Below are 19,984 nucleotides of genomic sequence, written 5' to 3' on the forward strand. Positions count from 1 at the left end.
AGGATGGGCCGCGATCCAGCTAGGCGGAAGAGCCCGACGGCCAGCAAGTGAAGCGCGTGCCTGGCGACCAGGAGGTAAGACGGCCTTCTCCCTCCTCGGCCCTGAGCGGGAGGGCGCGGCCGGCTGAGCCCCTCAGGGAACGGCGGGGAGGGCCCGGGAGCCTCGGCTCGGCGGCTTCGGCCCCGCGGGGTCGGGGGAGAGGCGGTTTTGCGAAGCGCGGCCGCGGCTGGTTCTCCCCAGTCTCGCTCGGGCCGACCTTCGGCTGCCGGACGCCTCCCAGCCCCAGCGCGGTCGGGTCGGGGCGTTGCCACCTGTCGCAGCGGCCCGGAGAAGCCCCGCGTGGGACGGGAGGGCGAGGCGGGGCGGCGGGCTGCTTCTGCCGGGCTCTCGGCTCGCCTTTCCGGGTGGCCGGTCGGGGGCGCCGCGGGGTTTCCTGCAGGGGGAGGGGGGAGGACGAGGGGAGGCCCCGTCCGGTTCCCCCTCCGGCCCTCGGCTTGGGCGCCCGAGCGGGAGCCCCTAGGAGAACGAGGCGGGCGAGGCTCCAGAGCGGGGGCCGCTGGACCAGAGCCCTCCCGCCCTGCTCCTCCGCCGGGCCTCGGTACGGCTTCTTTGGACCCCGCCAGCAGCCTGGCAGAGGTGGCCGCTCCGGCTCCAGGAAGCAACTTGTCTTTTTGCCCTGCTGGAACTCCCCGGATCCCGTCTGGGGGCAGCGCGAACAGACCCTTCGGCCTCTGCTCCTTCCCCGAGTGACAGGCGAGTCCGTGGTTGCCCCTTCTGGCCTTAAGCCTGGGCAAATGTCGGCCGCTGGTGGGGGAGGAAGTGGGGTGGAGATTGGGGGGGGGCTTGGGGAAGGGGCTTTAAAACTTGCTTTAGCCGAATTTCCTGCTAAAGCAAAACAGCTGAAACGTTTTCCCTCCTTTAAAAATCAATTCAGGGCAACGCACCACAAACCCTCGGAGCCACACAAAGGCTCCGGGTGGCCACGTGCAGATGGAAACGTTCTAGGAGCTTAGAATGGTTAGAGAAACAGAGTGCAAGGGCTGAAGATATTAGAGATCCTCTAGTCCAGCCCCGTCCCATAAGGAAGAGAGAAAAGGCTTTCAGTGGAGAGGCCTGACCTCTGTCCCATTGCCCTGTGCTTTTGAAGCAGCCCCAGCAGTCAACCTGGAGGGGTTGGGCACTGAAACTTTCCACTCACTCCCTTCTGCAAGTGAGGGTTTATTGTATTTGTTTATGTGTTCGTCACTCTGGTGGTTTAATCATCATCCTGGCATCCTGGAAATTGCCGCACAGGTGAGGCTCACTGGCACAATCACAGCCCCGGTATGGATTGCGGCATCTCCCTGGCGAAGAAGCCCCAAACCAAAAGGCAGTTTCCCCCTCGGTGGGTTCCTGCCCTCCCTTTCCAGGCTGCCTTGCAACAGCCCCCTCCCATCTTCCACGCTGCTTGGGACAGTTGAGTCCTTCCCCACAAATTGGGGTCATGGTCAGGGAGCATCACTCCCACGGGAGGCGGTGGGCTTGACAGTGTAGGGCAGCCGCGTTGTGACCCAAGGCAGATGAGCTGCCTTGCCCCACAGGCAGGCAAAGGTCTGCCCTCTATGAGGCTGGCATAGCTGTGGCTCCTGCTGATCTCACAAAGGCTGGCTGGCTCCCTCCTTCCCCCGGCTCCTTAGGGGCATCTCCAGAGCCACTCTGGGGCCTCAGCAGGTGGGTGTGTGGTCTCCTCCTCTGCTCCCCTTGAGGAATTCTGAGAGCAACTGGCTTGGCTGAGATGGAAATGCCTCCCCTGGGGTCCTGGAGGGAAGGGGGGGTAGCTGCTCCCATTGCAAAGAGTGGGACCCCTCCACCCCCTCTCTGCCCAGGGCTCTTCTCTGGGGAGGGAGGAGGCTCTGGGGGGGGGCATGGGGGGGCCTGCACAGGAGGGACTGAAGGAATTGCACTGTCAATGGGAGCCAGGGGGGGGAGGGGCGGGCTTTCCTTCATTCCGGGAAGGGTTGAAAATCAAACTCCGGGATTGTGCAATGAGGAACATTGCAGAAGAGCAGCGGGGGGGGGGGGGGGGGGGCAGTTCCGGGCTGCTTTCTGGGCTTCAGGGAAGGGTGGGGATGTTAGTCAAGCTGTTGGGGTGGGGAGGAGCTTCAGGCTGCTTTCTTGGCAGTGAGACGGAAGCCATGAAAAGAGGCGGTGAGAAGACGGGGCAGAGAGAGGCTGGGGCTGCCTTCAGCCCCTGCCTGGTTCCCTTGACACCTCCCTGCATGGGGGGGGGGCAGCCCCAAGAGGAAGGCTAGTGCAGTTGGGGGGAGGGGCTGCAAGGGTTCTCCTTGCTGAGAACAGGATGCTCGGACCAGGCAATTTTGCACACTCGCAGAGTTGTGCAAACTCCTCCTGGAGCCCCTTTCGGGGCTGGTGGGGTCTCTGGACCCACAAGCACATTGTTCTGGGGCTGCCCCATCCTGCCAAGGGAGCGAGCCAAGCAAGGACCCGCCCGTCACCCACGTCTTATGATGCCTGTTTCGATATTACAGAATCCATTTCCCCAAATGGTGATTGGTGTGTGTGTGTGTGTGTCTTTCCCTGAAGCTCTTCCTCTTCCTTCTGAGGAAAACCCCCATGGAGCCTCCTTTGTTCCCCTCCGGGACAAACACCTGGGGGCCACCTCCTCCTGGGGTGAAGGAGATCCCGGGTTAAGGGCCTGCTCTGGGTGGCAGCATTCTGGGCACCAGAGGGCCAGCCCTTTGAGGTAGGCCAGGCTAGGAAACCGGCAGGGCAGGGACTCCAGGAAAACCAACCTGAAAGGCTGCCCCAGAGCCTGGCCCTCCCCCTCCCCCGCCACTAAGCCCGGCCAAGGGGAGTCGCCGTGAGGGTCTTCCTCACCCCCCGGGGCAGCTCTCGGCTGACGTTACGGGGCCTGTTTGGGAACCACTGCTGGGGGAGGGGGCAGAGTTCCATTCCTGGAAGAGCCGCCCATGAGGAAGCGCCTGTTTCCTGGGGATGAAGGCCGAGGGTTTCCGAGAGGAAAAGGGCGAGAGGGGGAGGACCAGGAGTGTGGAGCTCCCAGCTGCTCTTCCCTTTGGGGCAGCGCTGTGGCTGCGCTGCCCCCCCCTCCTCCAGGCAGGGCTCTTTCTCCGAGGGGCTGGCCAGCACCCCAGCTTCCTTTTGGCCTCTCTCCTAGAAACATGGCTGCTCCTTCTTCAGCTCCTCCGCCTTACGAAGAATTGGCCGGCGGGAGTAATCCAGCTCCGTCCCCCTACCCACCTGCAGGGAGAATTCCTGAGAAGGGGACTCCGGACCCCTACCAACCCCAGGCCTATGGCATGCAACCCCAGGCCTATGGCATGCAACCCCAGGCCTATGGCATGCAACCCCAGGCCTATGGCATGCAACCCCAGCCAGGCCAAGCGGTCCCTCCAGGTGAGTCCCAGTGGCGCCTGCAGGAGGCTGCCTGGGGGGGGAGGGGAAGGGAGCTGTTCTAGGGGCCTCTATGGGAGGCACCCCAGAACCTCCCGCCCCTCCATCCCTCTCTCTCTCTCTCTCTCCAGTGCCCCACCAAACCGTTTACATCCCGGGGCCGCTGATCTTCCTGGACCAACCCATGCAGATCAGCTGTCCTGCCTGCAACCAGATGATTGTGACCCGGATCTCGTACCAGCCTGGCGCTCTGGCCTGGCTCTCCTGTGGCGGCCTCGCTCTGGTGGGGTAAGTTGGTCCCCTGGGAAGCAGGGCAGCTCCCCTTCTCCCCCCTCCCTTGCCCAGCTGGAATGAACCGGCCGCTCTCTGCCTCCCCCCCGCAGGTGCTGGCTGGGCTGCTGCCTGATCCCCTTCTGCGTGGATGCTATGCAGGATGTCCAGCACTTCTGTCCCTGCTGCAACGCCTACCTGGGCGTCCACAAGCGCCTCTGAGCGGATCCAGGCCCCGGTGCTGGGAAGGGCCCCTTTCGTACGGCGCTCCCCAAGTCCTCCTGGGCCTCTCCAGCCCCTCTTCAAGACCTTTGGAGCAACGCAGACCACCTCTCCAGCCCCCCTCCCAAACTTCGGCCGTCCGTGGGATGAGCGGGTCCTGGCTTCCTGCGAAGGAGCGAAAGGACCACGCGGAGGCTGCCGCCACCCCTCTGTGCCAGGCCTCCTCTGCAGGACAAGTGTGCGGCACAACCTCTGAGGGCCGAAGGGAGGCCATCTTCAGCATTCGACACAAGCCATGCAGGACTCCAGCTGGCTCCCACCGTTCCCCCCGTGGCACGTGCCTAGTAACGGAGCCACCAATGTGGGCGGCAGAAGCTCCTGCTGTGATGCCAAGGCCGGGCGTTCCCCCCGATCTGAGGGGTTCCAGTTCAGGGAACATAGACCTTCGTTCGGCCCAACGGGGGGAGAGAGGCCCTGCGGCTGCCTTGGGGAGCAGAGCGGGGGCTTCCGGCACCCCAACCAGGGCCCAGCTCTGCACTCGGGGCTTCAAGGCAGCTTCCTGCCCCCAGGAAGGAGGGTCTTTTGTCCTGGGGATTTTGGGGGTAGCTAGAGAGCAAATCTCCGGAGCACTTTAAAGATGTTGGCTCTGCAAGTCCAACTTTTTTCTGATTTGCTTCCAAGCTTAGTCCTGACTTGTTCAGCTTTTGAAATAAAACCGCCTTGCAAAAGGGAAAAAGGACTGCAGGGGATCCTAGTTTTTCCAAAGGGCGACACCCGGCCCAGCCCTCCTTGCTGTGGGGGGAAAGCGGAGGGGCTCTGCTGGGAGCCTGGCCAGTGCCGGGGTCCTCTGTGGGGCCAGTGCCCTTCAGGGAGGCAGGGCTGGTGGTGCAACTGGGGCCAGGCAGCATCCCCATAGCGGCTACAGAGGCGCCCTAGATGAGGGGGCCTGCAGAGAACCAGCCTGGGCTCATCTGCATGGGGGAAAACGGTGGTTCATCCTGGCAACCTTCCACCCTCCTTCCGGGCATCCAAGGGGCCTCTGATGCGCTTGGCCTTCCTCAGGGGGCCGCGTGGGCAGCTGTGCCGGCCACTGGGCTTCATAGGCGGGCATTGGTCAGATCCCCCCCCCCCGCTTGCCTTTATCCGACCATCAAAAGGGGCACTGCCAAGATGAGGCTGCAACCCCCCTCATCCAGAGCCCAGGCAACGGGTGTTATGGGAATTGTGACCCCCCCCCACCCCCTTCTCGGCTTGAAGTGAATGGGGGCTGCACAGAGGAGGGATCCTGGCTTCACAGGCCTTGGAGGGTTGCTGAGCCTTTAAAGCACTTTCCAGTTTTGGTGCACAACTTTACCTGTAAACAGACTGGTGGAAATGTGCCCCCCCCCCCCCCGGAGATTCCCCCTCCCCCGGTCACTTGAGAAGGAATCGATAGGGCCATTCTTTTAACTCAAAAACTTTACTACAAAAGTACCAAAGAACATTTCAGTCTGCTGAACTTCAGAGAAATTTATTTACAAAAATTAAATAATTATCTTCTATGAAAAGAGATCTCTAGAGTGTTTTCCCTTTAAAAAAAAGGTCCACATTATTCAAACGGAAGTTTCTAAACTCCCAGGCTGGCAGAGGCCTCCCTTCCCTTCGCAGGTGACCAGGCAGTGCCAGGGGAGCTGCGAAGGCGGCTGGGGCTGAACCTGCCCTGGGGGGTGGGGGGGGGAAGAGGAGGTTTGCTCTTCTGCATCTGAACCTTGTGTAACCCTTGAAGGAAACAGGAAACCAGAAGGGCCTTTTCGGAATCTGCTGCAGCTGCTTCTCTGCATCCTTTCTCCCATCACCAGAATAAGATAATTTTTTTGGTGCAGACGGTGATCCCAGCAAGATGCTCCTTCAAGTCAGGGGGGCCCTTCTGTGCCCCAAGCCCCCGTGCTGCTCCTCTCGAGCGAGGAGGAGGAGGAGGAGGAGGAGGAAGCCTCTGTTCTACTGCCCTTTCTGCAGAACGGGTCGTGTGCCGGCCTGCCTGTGCTTCTCCCTGGGCATGGGTGGGGGTGGGGGAAGGCCGGCTTCACCTGGTCAAACCAAGCCGGCATCTTTGGCCATGTTGCAGAAGACGCCCCTGCTCTCGATGAGGTCAGCAGGAGCCCCGCACTCCACGATCCTGCCTCTCTCCAGGACGATCACCCTACATGGACAACCGTCCCATCCGTCACCGTCTTCCTTGCCCTGCACGAGGGCCGCCCCGTGCCAACCCCTGCCAGTGGCCCACCACCCCTGGCGCCTTACCGTGTGTAGTCCATGATGGTGTTCAAACGGTGCGCGATGGTCAGGACTGTGCAGCCCTCAAACTGAGTCCGGATCGTCGACTGGATGAGGCTGTCCGTCTCCAGGTCCACCGCGGCCGTGGCTTCGTCCAAAACCAGGATTTTGGATTTCCGCAGCAGGGCCCGGGCAAGGCACACCAGCTGCCGTTGACCCACGCTTGAAGACAGAAAGGGCAACGTTAGACGCCAAAGGACCAACGTGCTGGATCCTCCTTTTGAGTGGAACAGGGATTTTCTAAGCGAGAGAGGCTGTGTGTGTCCTTGTGCCTGTTGCCCAGACACAAGCAGAGATAAGGCTCTGTGTGTGTGTGTGTGTGTGTGTGTGTGTGTGTGTGTGCGTGTGTGTGTGCAAAGCCTGGTTTCTGTTTATCTCAAAACCGACTTTCCACAGCTGCTCCTAAAAGGGTGGAGCTGTTTTTTTCCTGCATCTGCTGGACTCTGATCATTTCGGCTGCAATGCTCGGCTCAGGCTGGCATTTTCTGGGCAGAAACTGCCCCAGATTACAGCCCGCGTCAGAAGCCAATTTCCTTGAATACCTGAGACATCCTTTTGCAAGAAGGCTGCAGGCAGAAAAGGGCAGCTTCACTTCTCTCTGCCCCCCCCCCCTTTGCAATTACAGAAAGATAAGAGGGGGAAAAAAAAACAGAAAAAGATCCAGAGGAAAAAAGGAACATCAAAGAAGAAAGAGAACTAATTATATTAAGAAACGCGCTCTTTGTTATTCCACTGAAAGTATTAAATGTACAAGGATTATATCAGTTCAGTGTGTGACCATAACAACACGATTAGGAGAACACAACTATCTCCAAGGCCTCTGAGTCAGCCTGTCCTTGAGTTGATGACTAAACAGGCAAACTCTGGAGGAGGAGGGGGGGGGGGCGCCCCTCCCCTCAGGAAAGAGAACCAAGCAGGTAAAACGCCAGGCACAGTTTTCCTCCTGGCAGTTGTGTTAAGACAAGGCTGAACATCTCTCGGGCCACCTGCTTCTTTCTTCTCGGGTTCCCAAACAGCCAGAATCACTCCCGATTCTTAAGCCTGTGAATCAGCCCCAGACGGACAGCTGGGCCCATGGCCAGAGACCGGCCAAGACCTCTCCAAAAGTGTGGAACTCCTGCAAAGCCAGCGATGCTTTCTGGGCAGTGCCAGTTTAACCAAGGGCTGGCAGAGCCATAGTTTAGAGGCAAAGAAGCTTCGCAGAGCTCCGCGCCCTGCTCTTAAGCACCTGCCCAGCACGCAGCCCCCTTGTGCGTGGCAAAAGCTCTCCCATTGCCCTGCGCACCTGAGGTTCTCCCCGCCCTCCGAACACTCGTGCAGGAGCTTATTGGGCAGGGAGGAGACGAAGGCCTTCAGGTGAGCCAGCTCCAGCGACATCCAGACGTCGTCGTCAGAATACTGGTCAAAGGGGTCCAGATTCATGCGTAAGGAGCCGGAAAACAGGATGGGATCCTAGGTAGGGAAGAGGAAGAGGAAGGAAGAGAGCCTGGCTGGTCGCCCTCGGAGCTTCTCCGCCGTTTCCCCCCCTTTCCAAAACGGCCTCCTGGGTGGGAAGCTTAAAATCTCCAGGGGGCCCTGAAGCTGCAAATGCCCCACGGAGGCACAAATGAGCTTTGCATTTTCCAGGGGCTCAAATCGAGTTCTCGGCTTGCATCCATTCAATCCCAGGCGATTCCCTTAAATGGGACTCCAGGGGGATTTTTTTTTTGGGGGGGGGGGGGGAAGAGACCTTGCTGAGAAGGTCAGCCCCCCCCCCCCAGGCAGCCCCTACTGACCTGGGGGATGATGGTGATCTTGAAGCGAAGGTCGTGGAGCCCAATTTTGGCAATGTTGATCCCGTCAATGAGGATCTCCCCTTCCGCCGCCTCTTTGATCCGAAACAAGCCCAGCATCAGGGAGGACTTCCCGGCCCCCGTCCTTCCGACTATGCCCACCTGCCGAGGGCGGAGAGCAGAGAGAGAAGCCACTGCAAAGGGCCCAGCCTTCCTTCCAAGAGGAGTTAAGCCCACTTGGGGGGATGGGTGGGCAGCACCGGGCGGACATCCAGGGAACCCCCCCAACCTCTGCAGGCAGAGACGGTTCTCCTGATGGAGCTTGAAGGGGTCTCGCCATGCAGGCGGCATCTGTGCTGCTTCCCGGTGATCCAGATGAGCCCGGAAGGAGCTCCTGCCTCCACCAGCTCCTCTGCTGCCCCTCCCCCGGGGCCAGGAAGCCTCTTCCCTCCCAGCCCCCATCCTGAAGAGACACGGCTGCCTCCAACCCCCAGGGCCGCCTGGAACTCACTTTCTCCCCTCCCTGGACCACGATGGAGATGTCCCGCAGCACAGGGTCCATGTCGCTCCGGTAGCGGAGGCTGTAACCCCGGAACTCCACCCGCCCTTCCTGAGGCCAGCCGGGCGGGGCAGCCGCTGGCGCAGAGGTCCACTCGGCCTGCGAGAGATGGGAATTGGGCTCATGCGCCCCAGCCGTAGCCCGGGGGCCTTCCCAAGAACCTCCACTGGCTCCTCCTTTGGGCCCAACCCCCCTGCCCAGCACTCGGCCTCTCACCACCCACGGGATGTTTTTTCTGGAGGGTGCAAACAGCCGATTCCCAGCAAATGGACCAAGGGGAACAATGCCTCCTCTCTTGGCCACCAGAGGGCGCTGCTGCTGTGCAAGTTGGGCGGCCGGGAGAAGGGACGCGGCCACTGGGACCCCTTGGAGGGACAAGACCCCTCCTCACGCTGAGAGCCCAGGGAGCCTCTGGTTTTGCTTTGGAGACTTCTAAAGAGAGGACCCTGCCGATTGCAGGGGGTTCCTAAGCATTAGCCAAATGGAACCTTCTTGTTTAGGGGCAGTCTATCCCAAAGAACTATCTGCCAGGAAGCGAGAACAGAAGAGGCCTTTCTTCCTTGTGGACCCCAGAATTAGTGGGGGGCTTAGAATCTGTTCTATGAGCGGTTCCAGCATTTCAGCAGCTCCCTGAGGCTGCAACCCCTCCCCCCCAAAAAAAGTTTCTCCTGGGAGAACCAGGAAGGCCAAGGCCGTCCTGTGCCAGGGATGCCCCTTCAGGGTTCTGTGCCCAAAGGAGAGAGGGGCGGCTGGGAGCAGAGACTGGCCTCTTTCTCCTTCTCCGAGTATTCCTTCACTCTCTCCACAGCTACAATGTTGGTCTCCATCTCGGAGGACATTCGGACCAGCCAGTTTAAGTAGGTGGTGATCTGCAAAGGAAGGACCCCCCTGGTCAACCCCCGAGGAATCTGAGCCCCCGCAGGGCAGAAGCAGGCGGCCCCTTTGGGAGACACCTCCGAGACAGCCGCCAGCAGGGCCGGGATTTAAGGTGAACGAGAGGTGGCAGGGAAGACCCCAGACCAGGGCAGGAGTGGTTCTCAGGGGCCAGAAAAACCAGGCCCTCCAGCCGGCCAGCCAATCCTAGGAGGAGCCCCCGTCTCTCCTGCGAGAGGCTTTGCCATTACATCCATTCTACCTATGCTTATAAAACACCGCATTTTGCCACAATCCTCCCAGGGCAGATGGTTCTCCCACCGGAGAAGGTCCGGCTCATGAAGAGGCTGAAACCGCCTCCCTGAAGCCGCCCTACCTGTAGCGAGTAGGAGATGGACAGGCCCACCAGCCCGGCACTCAGGCTGTGGCGAGCGATGACGGCAAACAGGGCTGCGAAAAGGACGATGCAGTTGCCCACCGACTCCAGCCGGACAGCCAGCCACCTGCGCAGGCCAGGGAGGGCGGGGTTAGAGGCGGGCAGGGAGCCTCCCTCCCTTCCGAGCGCTTCAGGGCTCCCTCGTCCTCCCCCAACTGGATTACCGGTTGGCCACGATGCTGGGGTAGTAGGCCTTCTGGTTCTCGTCCACTTTCAGGTCACTCTGCCTGATGAACCGCTTCTGCTCTCCGAAGGCACGGATGACGCTGACGCCCAGCAGGGTCTCGTTGAAGTGAGAGTAGATCGGGGAGCGGCTGACCGACTCCAGGCGCTTCAGCTGGCGCGAGGTGGCAACGTAGAAGCGCTGGGGAGGCACGAGAAGCGGAGGCCGTCAGAGGGGGCCCCGGGGCCAGGGAGGGAGCCCCGGGGAGGGCTGTGTGTGGCCCCTACCTGCACGAAGAAGTAGATGAGGCCCAGGGGCGGGATGACCACGGCTACAATCGGCGTGGCCAGCAGGATGATGATGCAGGCGCCCAGCACGTTGAAGAGCGAGCCCATGAACATCTTGATGACCTGCGGCAGGGTGGAGTCAATGATGTCCATCTCCTTGGAGAAGCGGTTGACCAGGTTCCCGCTGGGCGTCTGCTCGAAAAAGCTCACTGGGCACCGCAGGACGTGGTGCAGCAGGTCGAGGTGGAGGCGGCGGGAAGCAAAGATCCCCCCCACGGAAACCGCCATGGAGTAGCCAAACACGGCCACGCCTGCAGGGAGGGAGAGGGAAAAGGGTGGGCCCGGCTGGAGCCGCCCAGGAAGGCCAACGCAGCCCACCCACGAGGTCTGGGTCACGGGGGGCCCAAGAGTCTTCTGGAAGATTCCAAAGGCTGCCCGCTGTCGCCCGCCCCCATGAAAGACGCTGCCCTGCCCGCTTCCCCTGCAGAGGGCGCCTTTGAGAGCGCCAGCCGATGTGCCTCAGCTCTGCTTCCCAACCATAGAAATGCCCCACTCAGGGCAAAAGGCCACATGAAGCTGGCACAGACACCAGCTTTGGGCACCCAGCCCTGTGCCAGCTCTGAGGTTGCTGTCAGCCCAGGAACAGGATCAGGGCACCCAGGCGTCTCTTGCTGGGCAGACTATGAAGCGCCTGGGGTGAAGACGGGAGAAGACGAGGCCACACCTGGCACACAGCCCCACCCCCCCGCTCTTCTCCCGTCCCTTTCACCGCATCCTGCTCCCCAACAGACCTTCCCTTTCAAGAGACGGCACAGATCTCTGCCCGCAAAATGCAGGATTCACACCCTGGAAGAGGGGAGCCCTCCCTCCCCACGCAGGGACCCCGGGATTGTCCCCAGGGCAGCTGCTGGCCAGAAGGAAGCAGGACCCCTGGGGGTGGGTGGGGGGGTGAAGGGGCAGACCTTGAGAGATTCCCAGGGCGCCATAGACCCCCAGGCGCATGTTGGTGTGCTGCTGCGTCCCATTGAGGACGGGGTCGTCTGTCCACAGGCTGAGCCAGTAGTTGGAGGCCAGGGAGGCCACGTGGTTGCAGAGGAAGAGGAAGATGCTGAGGAAGGCGATGCCCAGCCCGATGGCCTTCATGTACTCCCAGTAGACGGTCGTCTTCACCTGCGACGCACAAGGCGGTCATCAGAGAGGTCTGCCACGCCCCCAGGACCCTTCTGCCCCCCAGGCCCAGAAATCTGCTGCCCAACCATATCACCCCCTTCTTCTCTGGTGGCAGGAGGCTTTGGGGGGGGGCCTCCCTGCTGCTCCTGGATCCTGTTCCAACTCTTCCCCCCCCCCCAATTCCCTCTGCCATTCTCTGCCCATCCCGGCTCCTTCCCTCCGCCCAGGGCAAGAGATGTCCACAGCTGCCACCTTCTCTCCTTCTGGGTCCCCCCAAAAAATCTGCTCTCAATCTGGGGGGGAGGCCACCCCCGGCTGCCACTCTGCAGGCGCTCGGCCATGGCCGGTCAGAGGACAAAGGCAGTGGTGCCCTTTCCACCAGCCGTGCCCTCCCTGAGTGCCAACCTCCCTGCCCGGGGGGAGGGGTGAGGGGGCTTGAGAAGGGGCCAAGGAAGATGGCATCCAGGCGGGCAGAGCGAGGGCAGCCCTGCGTTGTCTCCGCCAGCCGGTTCACAATCTCCCAGTGGGGAAAGGAAAACAGACACGACCTTGGCGGCAGCAGTGAAGGGCTGAACCTGAGCCTGGAGCCTGGCCTGGGGCCAGCCGTCCGAATGGCCGCCAGGAGCCTGGGCCAGCTGGAAGCCTTTTCCAGAAAGAAAACAGTTCAACCCCCCGAGTGGCTCCTTCAACTGTCAGGCGCTTGTGATTTCTTTTCACAGGAGAGAACTGGGCCAAGTTATTGTTGACACAAATATGGATAATACCCTGAATAAAGGAATCCCTTTAATCCCTGGACCTAATCCCCAAATAAAGGGACCGTCGGCCCTCCGAAGGCCGGCCAGGGGAGCCCCTCAGGCGCATCCACGCCCTCTGGAAAGAGAGCCTCTCTGCCAAACTCCCTCAGGCTCCGGCAGTGGAAGCCACTGAGCCCTCCCTCCGGCCCCCTCCCCTTCCCCCCACCCTCTCCAAGGCTGCTGCTGCTCCTCTTTTGGGGGCAGGAGTTGCTACGGCCAGCCCCCAACTCCAAAGGGAGCCAGTTTTCCTGGGCTAAACGGGCGCCAAGGGGGAAGCCCCGGTGGGTGGTGGCTGGGGCCTCACTTTCCCCGTCTGCGCAGTGTCCGCTTCGGTTAATTTCCAGGTGTTCTTGCCGTCCGGCGCCTTCTGAGCCTGGGCCAGGCTGTTCTGCACCAGGGACTTCTCCGTGTCGCTGCTGTAGGTCGAGGAGCAGCTCAGCTGCCTGCAAGGCCCACATGCCATGCTTGAACCGGGGCTGCGTGGCTGCTTCGTGCAGCGCTCTCGCCCAGCCCAGAGCCCTCTGCCCATGCTCAGAGCAGCTCCCGCAGGCGCCCCCTCCCCCAGCCTCCAAGGCCCCCCGCCGTGTGGGCAAAGGCCTGGGATCGTGGCAGGGGACACCTGGCAGGGGCTGAGCGCTCCGCCCTCCAAAGCAGCAGAAGCCCCTGGGAAGCAGCCCACTGAAGGGGGCGCCCCAGGGACTTCCCTGCATCCCCACCAGCAGGGAGGACAGGAGAAACCGGGCTGATCAGGAAGTTCCTCCCTGTGCTGGAGCAGATTCTGCCTCCAGGACAAAGAAGACCCCCTCCCTTCCCCGTGAGACCCCTCAGCCAGCAACTGAAGGGCCCCAGGTGGGTTGAGGCACCTGCCGATGCCAGGGAAGGAAGGGAGCAGCAAATGGGTGGGGTGGGGGGGGTGTTGTTCCTAGCCTAGGTGAAACTTTGAGTTTCAAAGTCTCTGGGAAAAAGGCGCCCGGATGTGCCCCTCCTCCCCGAGGGCTGCTCCCCTTGCCCACCTCCTCACTTGGACCGAGTTTTCGCTGGCGAGGACCCCGTTCTCCAGCAGCTTCTCTTCCTTTGGGACCAGACCGGGGGTCTCTGCAGGAATTAAAAAGAGGGTTGGTGCACGAAACGGAAGGGCCAAAGCAAAGGAGAGATTCCCAATTAAATCCGCTACTATCTGGCCCTGTCCTCTACTCTGCGTCCCTGCAGGGATTTAAGAACTGAAGCTCTTCGCTTCAATCGACTCGCTGAAGGGGGGTTCGGTGAGAATTTGGACAATTATTTTTTCTCCTAGCAAAGAATACAAGTCATCAGAAATTATTTTTGGGGGGGGGATGGGAATTATCAAGCTTTTATTGCTGCAGGCTCTTTCAGCTGACTGCCGGCTGCCTGCAATTTGGCAGTTTGACTTTCACCAGGCTCCAGGTCGACTCAGCCTTCCGTCCTTCCGAGGTGGGTCAAATGAGGACCCCGATTGTTGGGGGGCAAGAGGCTGACTCTGTAAACCGCTTAGAGAAGTGATATATAAGTCTAAGAGCTATTGCTGTTGGGAATTTTAATAACTTCTCTCCACCCTCCTCTGTCCAAAATGCTTTTTATAAATCCAAAGAAAGAGGAGAACGAACAAAGAGAAGAAGAAGAAGAAGGTGGTTTAAGCTAAGCTCTTCCCTCTTAAGCTATGCTGGCTTGTTGAAGGAGAGCAGAGTCTGCAAAGGGCAATTCAATCTGGGAGCCTCAGGCAAGAGTTAAGCCAGCGACTTCCAGGGCTCCCTTCACCCCGCCCACTTCCCACAATCAAGGAAAGTGGAATTTTTATTAGCTTTATAAACGCCCAATTAAGCAACTCTCTTTCCAGGGCGTTAGATGAACCCGCCTCGGTTCTGCAGTGCCAGCTGGCAAGCCCAGCAGCTGTTTGCCCAGCGGAGCAACGATTTGGGCAACAACAACACCTGAGTCCTGAAGGCTCTGCAGAAACCTGGGCAGTTTCAAGACCCACGAAGGGTTTGAGGGGGCAGCTCCAGCCCTTGAGCCGGTCAGGCCAGCCTTGGCAACTTCAAGACTTCGACTCACAGAATTCCCCAGCGGACACTTAAAAGTTGCCAAGTCTGAAAACCCCGATTTAGGAACAAGACAGGTTTTTTCCAACTCAATTTCTGACCAGCACAAGCTGAAAACCCCTCCAGGGTTCGGCCCCTTCCCCTCCTCTTCGGCCTCGGAGTCCGCATGCTTAGGGCCCCCATTCACACACAACAAACCGAGCTAGCTTCTAGTAACAAATACCCATTCAACAACTGCTGGAAAAGGGCAGAGAAGGGACAGGGGAGCCGCCCCAGGAGGCACCGAGGGACGGAGAGGACGGAAGCTGCAGCTGCCAGCTGTCCGAGGGATTTCCCCACCAAGGTGGCTCAACAGGAACCCCGGCGGTCTTGCCCATCTCAGCAACCCCAGAGGCAGCAACGGGGCAGGGGAACAAGAGCACCCGTACAACGGTGGGAGACCGACATCGGCCGCTGCCCGCTCCTTGCCTTCGCCAGCCGCACTGTGATCCGCCCCAGCGTACGTGCGCAGGAACTCCGCGAAGGCCCGGTCTTGCTTGAGAAGCTCTTGGTACGACCCCATCTCCGATATTTTGCCTTCGGACAAGACGACGACGGTGTCCATCAGCGGCAGGTAGCTGACCCCGTGCGTCACCAGGATCCGGGTCTGGGGCACGAAGGGAGAGGGAAAACCAGGGAGGCTGGGGGACGGAGGGCCTTGCGGTGCCCACTGGAGGGAACCAGTGCAGCTTAAGAGCAAAGAGGCGGCAACAAGACCGGGGATGATGAGCCCCCCCCCCTCTGCCCTTTGAGTTCCCAGAGGCTGCGGAAAGACCCTCCCCCACCAGCCTCCCCACACACCCACTTTGTGTCTCAGGAGGCCCTTCGGCCCAATGACTTTGTCGAAAATGTGCTTCCCGACGTGGGCATCCACGGCCGACAAGGGGTCGTCCAGCAGGTAAATGTCAGTGTCGGCATAGACGGCCCGGGCCAGGCTGACCCTCTGCTTCTGGCCGCCCGACAGGTTCACCCCCTGCGGGAGAGAGAGCAGCGCCCTCAGGGCCGGGCAGGAGCCGGAGCACCACGGAGGGGCTCCCCAGAAGGGGATGCGGGAGGGAAATGGCGCCACACAGAGATTTTGGTCTGGCCAGAAGCGAGTGTGGTGCCCCCCCCGCAAGTACCTTCTCTCCAATCTCCGTCTGGTCTCCCGAAGGGAAGAGCTCCAGGTCGGGCAGCAACGCACAGGCCTCGACCACCCGCTGGTAGAGCCCCCCGTTCAGCTCCCGCCCAAAGAGAATGTTCTCCATCAAGGTGGCGTTCTGGATCCAGGCTTGCTGGGGGACGAAAGCCACGGAGCCCTGCCGAGAGGAGACCCCCCCCCCTTGAATTTCCCTTCCAGGGAGCCCACCGCTGGCCCCCCGCTGCTGCCCTGAGACCCCACATTTGCCACCAGGGGAAGGCGGCTGCAGCCCCCCCAGGAAGCCCTGCAAGGGAATTCCCTTCGGCTGAAGGACATCATAGATGCCCCCCACCCCCTGGGGAAATGAGACCCTCCTCTATTTGCAAACCCGAGGAAAGGAGCCGCTCCAGTCAAGGCAGGAGGGGCCTCAGAGCTGCCCCTCCCTCTGCCAGACCACCCGATAAGCCCCCCAAGCTCTCCATCCGCCCATCTGGGGGGCACCTTGAGAGAGACGTGCCCCTCCTGCTTCTCCATTTCCCCCAGAAGAGCCGCCAGGAGGGAGGATTTGCCGCAGCCGACCTGCCCCACCACGGCCACCAGGGAGGCCTCCGGGATGGCCAAGTGGATGCTGCAAGAGGAGGAGTCGCCAATTCAGCCTCGACCCCCGGAAGGCGGCAAAAGGGGGGGACCCTCCAGGGCCACCTCTGGGGGCCTGGCTGGAGAGCCAAAAGCCCAAGCCCCCGGGAGGGGCAAGGGGGGGGCCATCCAGGGTCTCACCTGCTCAGCACGGGGGGCTCCGTCCGTGACCAGCTGAAGGAGGCACTCCTCACGCTGACGCTGTTGCTGCCCGCTAGCCAGTGGCAAAAGGAAAGGCGCCCTTGAGCAGGACGGAGGTGGCCAAGGGCAGCGGCTGCCCGGGGGGGGGGACCCTCTGCCCCTCCCAAGGGGCGCCTTTCTGGGCTCTCCCGCCCACCCTCCACCGCCAGGCCCCACAACTGGGAACCCTTGTGCAGAGGGCGCAGACGTTGGAAGATACCAATGAGCAATGCTGGATTTAATTGTCTGTGGGGGTGGGGGGATCTGGCAGCTGCTCCGAGGGCCCCCTTGGCTGACGGTGCTCCACTCACCATTCCGGAGGTTCCCTCGGATGACATTGTCGGGGTCCAGCTCTTCATGGGACAGGAACACCCGGAGACGCTTCAGGGACACGCTGGCCTGGAGCCCAAGAGACAGGCCCCTCCTGAGACTCGGCCCTGAGATTCTGGGGGCAACTGGGGGAGAGGGGGAGCTGTGGGCTGCCCACCCCAGAACGGCAGAGTTCGGAGGGACTGTGGAGATTGTCTAGTGCAGGATAGAGACCGTCTCTGCTTGAAGCCTCCAACCAAGGAGGACTCAGCCTGTCCTGCTGGTTGACACTTGCCCCCCCCCCCCGAAAGCCCCCACTGTCCCCTGGCCAGACCTGCTGCCCCCCCTCCAAAGCGGCAGAGCCGGGAGACCCTCACTTGCACGATGCTGCTGACCACCATGGGGAGGATGTTGAGGGGGAAGCGGAGGATGTTGAAGAGGGCCAAGGACACGAAGGCCTTCTGGGCGTCCAGGATGTTCTTTTCCGAAACGGACACGTAAACGGCGAAGGTGGACAGAGCAACCTAGGGACAAGCAGGCCGGGCGGAGTCACACCTGGAGGGAGACGCACCTGCAGCTCCCGGGTGCTGGGGAGCCCCTGGAGGACCCTGAAAGGCTCACCAGGAACGGGGCGCAGACCCAGGTGAAGGTGCCGATGGCCGCCAGGTAGGCGGATTTCTTGAGGACCTTCAGCTCCTCCTGCCGGATCTCCAGCACTTTCCGCTTGAAGGCCAGCTCCCAGGCGTAGAGCTTCAGCACTCGGATCCCGTTCAGGATCTCGTTCATCAGCTTGATGCGGCTGTCCTTGCTCTTCATGTGGGCCACCTGCAACGGCCACGGGAGCCCGTCAGGAGCCCCCTCGGGGGCAGCGGCCCACATCCCGGACTGACTGCAGCTGTGCAGCTCTGGGTTGGAGCCCCAGGGAGCCTGGCCCACAACCCCTGGGCCCCCCTGCCCGCACTCCGGTTCCCACAACCTCCACCCAGTTAACTTGGGTTCCGGGAGCCAATTTCCAGCCCCTCCAGGCGGCTCAGTCGGAGGATGGTGGGGCTTCACGGGGGTTTAATTGCTCTTGCATTGAAAAGGGAATAATTGAAAATTGGTATATATATATGTAGCGACTATTTAGAATATTTTGTTGAAAAATGAAGGAATAAGATTTCTGTTTGAATGTATGATGTACAATAATGAACATAAGCATCCCTGATAGTCGATTGGTGGAATTATGCATAATTGAAAATAGTGACATACAAATATAAATGGTTGGTAAAAAAAAAATTTCTATCACATGGGGATCATATAAAGGTATACTGTTATCAAATAGACAATCAAGAATGTAAGGGAATTATGATTTATTGGGGGGGGGAAAATAATACTAATTGTAACTGAACATATACTGTACAATGAAAGTGAGGTATTTAGTTATACTAGATGAAAAATCTGAGATGGTAAATGTTATTCGGGAACATGGATGTTAAAACACCTGTAACCAAACGACATGCTGTATGCGATGATGGGTTTTTTTGTTTTTCTGTTTTTTTTATTGTTGTGTATGTGTTGTCTATGTAATGAAAATAAAAATTTATATTAAAAGAAAAGAAAAGGGGAGGCCGAAGGGCAGCTCTGACCAATCCCAGCCAGCGTCTCTCAACGGCAGCATTTCTCCCGCGAGTGGACGTCAACTGCTGGCCGAGGAATTCTGGGAGTTGAAGTCCAGCCGCCTTAAAGGTGCCGAGGTTGAGAAGAGGGCAACCCCAGCCCCCCCTCCCACCCACCATGCCCGAGCCCATTTGACGCCCCAGCAGGGCCCCCACCTGGTAGGCCTTGGTCTTCATCGCTATCACCGCATTCACAGGCACCAGGAGCAGCATGACGGCCACGCCAGCCAACACGGAAGGGCCCAGATTCTGGGGAGACCATTGGAGGCGCCTCAGTCCTCACGATCTGGAGAGGCCTCGCAGGGTGTGAGCAATACCCCCCCCCTCCCTCCCCCTGGGCCTCAGGGAGCCCCTCCCCGCCTACCTGCCACAGCAAGTAGAGGGCCAGCATCACTTGGAAGGGGGCCGACCACACCATGTTGATGTAGGTCGCCAGGTCCATGAAGCGCTGGGCATCCACCGACATCAGGTTGACGATCTCCCCCACCGTGGAGGTCTTCCGGGCCGAATTGGTGATGACCAGGGCCTTGGAAGCAGAGAAGGGGGTGGGATTGAGCATCACGGGAGCCCCCCCAGCAAGAATGAGCTCCCAGGACAAACCGAGAACCCAGAAGCCTCCGGTGGATTTAGAGCTGGAGCCGAAAGGAGCCGAAAGGAGCCTCAGGAAGGCAGCCTGGGGTTTACCATCCCCTCGCCCTTCTCTCTTGTGTGGGGGGGTGTGGGGGGGCGCAGGGATTGGGGCAAGTAAGTGACATTTCCCCCTAATTAAGTTTTACTACCTTTTCAGCACAGTTAACATTAACCATGATTTAGGGCTTGGATATCGTGGGATTTCCCCATCTCCAGCCGAGAGGGAAGGGGCACGAGAGAGCCAGGATCACAAGCCGGGTCTCCCTTTGGGGAGGTGCCAATGGAGCCCATCACGGGCAGCGGAGCGAGAGGGCGATGCCCACAGAGCCTTTCGCAAAAGGTCACCAGGGGCTTTTGTGATTAACGAATTGCCAGCTCTGCTCCCAGCGATTTGGGGCAAGCCGCGTCCACCCAATGCCCCCCCCCCCCCGGTGCCTGTTTCAGGAACGGCGCCTTCCAAAGACTCTGCTAATGAAGCAGGGGGGGAAACGTCCCTTTGTCCCCAGGAGCCTCCTGCCCCGCAGGCTCTCCCTTCCTGCCTTTCTCCTCTCAGCAGACATGCAGCTGCCCCCCCCACCCCCCCGCTTCAGGGGTGACCGTTGCGCAAAGGAGGGGTCGTCTCGGGCTGCGGGTCCCAGTCCCCTTGTCCAGTCAGAGACGGAGGAGGCCCCACCCTGGCCAGAAGGCAACCGCCGTCCCCCCCACCTTTCGGTAGATGGCCCCGATGACGGCCGTCTTGAGCCTCATCCCCGTCACAAAGCAGATGTGGAAGTACTGGTGCAGGACCAGCGTCTGCAGGCCGGCCGTGAAGAAGAGGAGGCCGGTGTAGAGGAAGCCCTGCCAGCTGGGGGCGCTCTTGTCGTTGACAAAGTTAATGAGCCGCCTAGGAAGGAGAAAACGGAGACGGCGTTGCAGGAAGGAAGGACTGGCCGGCCCAAACACCCCCCCCCCAAAGGCCGGGAGACCGCAGGGGGCTCCTGGGACAAAGACAGAGACCCCTGTGAGGCTCAAAGCAGCAGAGGAAGCCCAACCGAAAACAGCTTGCAATTCCCTGGCATCAAAGGCCAGAGAAGGGGGGGGGGGGG

General features: G+C 60.4%; 2 protein-coding genes across 5 annotated transcripts in view; one reads left to right on the top strand and one right to left on the bottom strand.

The window, feature by feature from the left end:
* On the top strand, positions 1-5,450 carry LITAF (lipopolysaccharide induced TNF factor). 3 transcript variants are annotated; one of them, XM_032230576.1, is made up of 4 exons: positions 1-74; positions 3,176-3,414; positions 3,543-3,699; positions 3,795-5,450. In XM_032230576.1, the coding sequence occupies exons 2-4, from the start codon at positions 3,180-3,182 to the stop codon at positions 3,901-3,903; spliced, it is 501 nt and encodes a 166-aa protein (XP_032086467.1). In that variant the 5' UTR covers positions 1-74; positions 3,176-3,179; the 3' UTR covers positions 3,904-5,450. The 3 variants fall into 3 exon arrangements, with proteins under 3 accessions (XP_032086467.1, XP_032086466.1, XP_032086465.1); XM_032230575.1 differs by lacking the exon at positions 1-74 and having other exon boundaries at positions 2,125-3,308; positions 3,372-3,414; XM_032230574.1 differs by lacking the exon at positions 1-74 and having other exon boundaries at positions 2,126-3,414.
* The window catches only part of LOC116517553 (multidrug resistance-associated protein 1-like), a 24,675-nt gene continuing 9,270 nt past the window's right edge, over positions 4,580-19,984 (bottom strand). Inside the window, exons 9-31 of one of the 2 annotated variants that reach the window (XM_032230573.1) lie at positions 19,605-19,782; positions 18,634-18,795; positions 18,426-18,518; positions 17,233-17,436; positions 16,989-17,135; positions 16,614-16,701; positions 16,264-16,336; positions 15,988-16,114; positions 15,488-15,664; positions 15,172-15,339; positions 14,796-14,973; positions 13,284-13,365; positions 12,575-12,713; positions 11,269-11,476; positions 10,307-10,617; positions 10,021-10,220; positions 9,797-9,923; positions 9,315-9,416; positions 8,500-8,646; positions 7,992-8,150; positions 7,502-7,668; positions 6,184-6,378; positions 4,580-6,082 (exon numbers count right to left, since the gene is read on the bottom strand). In XM_032230573.1, coding sequence (XP_032086464.1) covers positions 5,974-6,082; positions 6,184-6,378; positions 7,502-7,668; positions 7,992-8,150; positions 8,500-8,646; positions 9,315-9,416; positions 9,797-9,923; positions 10,021-10,220; positions 10,307-10,617; positions 11,269-11,476; positions 12,575-12,713; positions 13,284-13,365; positions 14,796-14,973; positions 15,172-15,339; positions 15,488-15,664; positions 15,988-16,114; positions 16,264-16,336; positions 16,614-16,701; positions 16,989-17,135; positions 17,233-17,436; positions 18,426-18,518; positions 18,634-18,795; positions 19,605-19,782 — 3,541 coding nt within the window. In that variant the 3' untranslated portion in view covers positions 4,580-5,973. Of the gene's footprint in view, positions 6,083-6,183; positions 6,379-7,501; positions 7,669-7,991; positions 8,151-8,499; positions 8,647-9,314; positions 9,417-9,796; positions 9,924-10,020; positions 10,221-10,306; positions 10,618-11,268; positions 11,477-12,574; positions 12,714-13,283; positions 13,366-14,795; positions 15,340-15,487; positions 15,665-15,987; positions 16,115-16,263; positions 16,337-16,613; positions 16,702-16,988; positions 17,136-17,232; positions 17,437-18,425; positions 18,519-18,633; positions 18,796-19,604; positions 19,783-19,984 lie in introns of both variants that reach the window. The other variant, XM_032230572.1, reaches the window with a different exon arrangement.

This window comes from Thamnophis elegans, chromosome 14 (assembly GCF_009769535.1).
Source record: "Thamnophis elegans isolate rThaEle1 chromosome 14, rThaEle1.pri, whole genome shotgun sequence".
NCBI classification, from domain to species: Eukaryota; Metazoa; Chordata; class Lepidosauria; order Squamata; family Colubridae; genus Thamnophis; species Thamnophis elegans.

Excerpts from the sequence above, each read along its gene's own strand:
- LITAF (XM_032230574.1), top strand. The coding sequence starts at position 2,970 with ATGAGGAAGCGCCTGTTTCCTGGGGATGAAGGCCGAGGGTTTCCGAGA. Across the intron at positions 3,415-3,542 it reads AGGCCAAGCGGTCCCTCCAG|TGCCCCACCAAACCGTTTAC; the intron begins GTGAGTCCCAGT and ends CTCTCTCTCCAG. Across the intron at positions 3,700-3,794 it reads GGCGGCCTCGCTCTGGTGGG|GTGCTGGCTGGGCTGCTGCC; the intron begins GTAAGTTGGTCC and ends TCCCCCCCGCAG.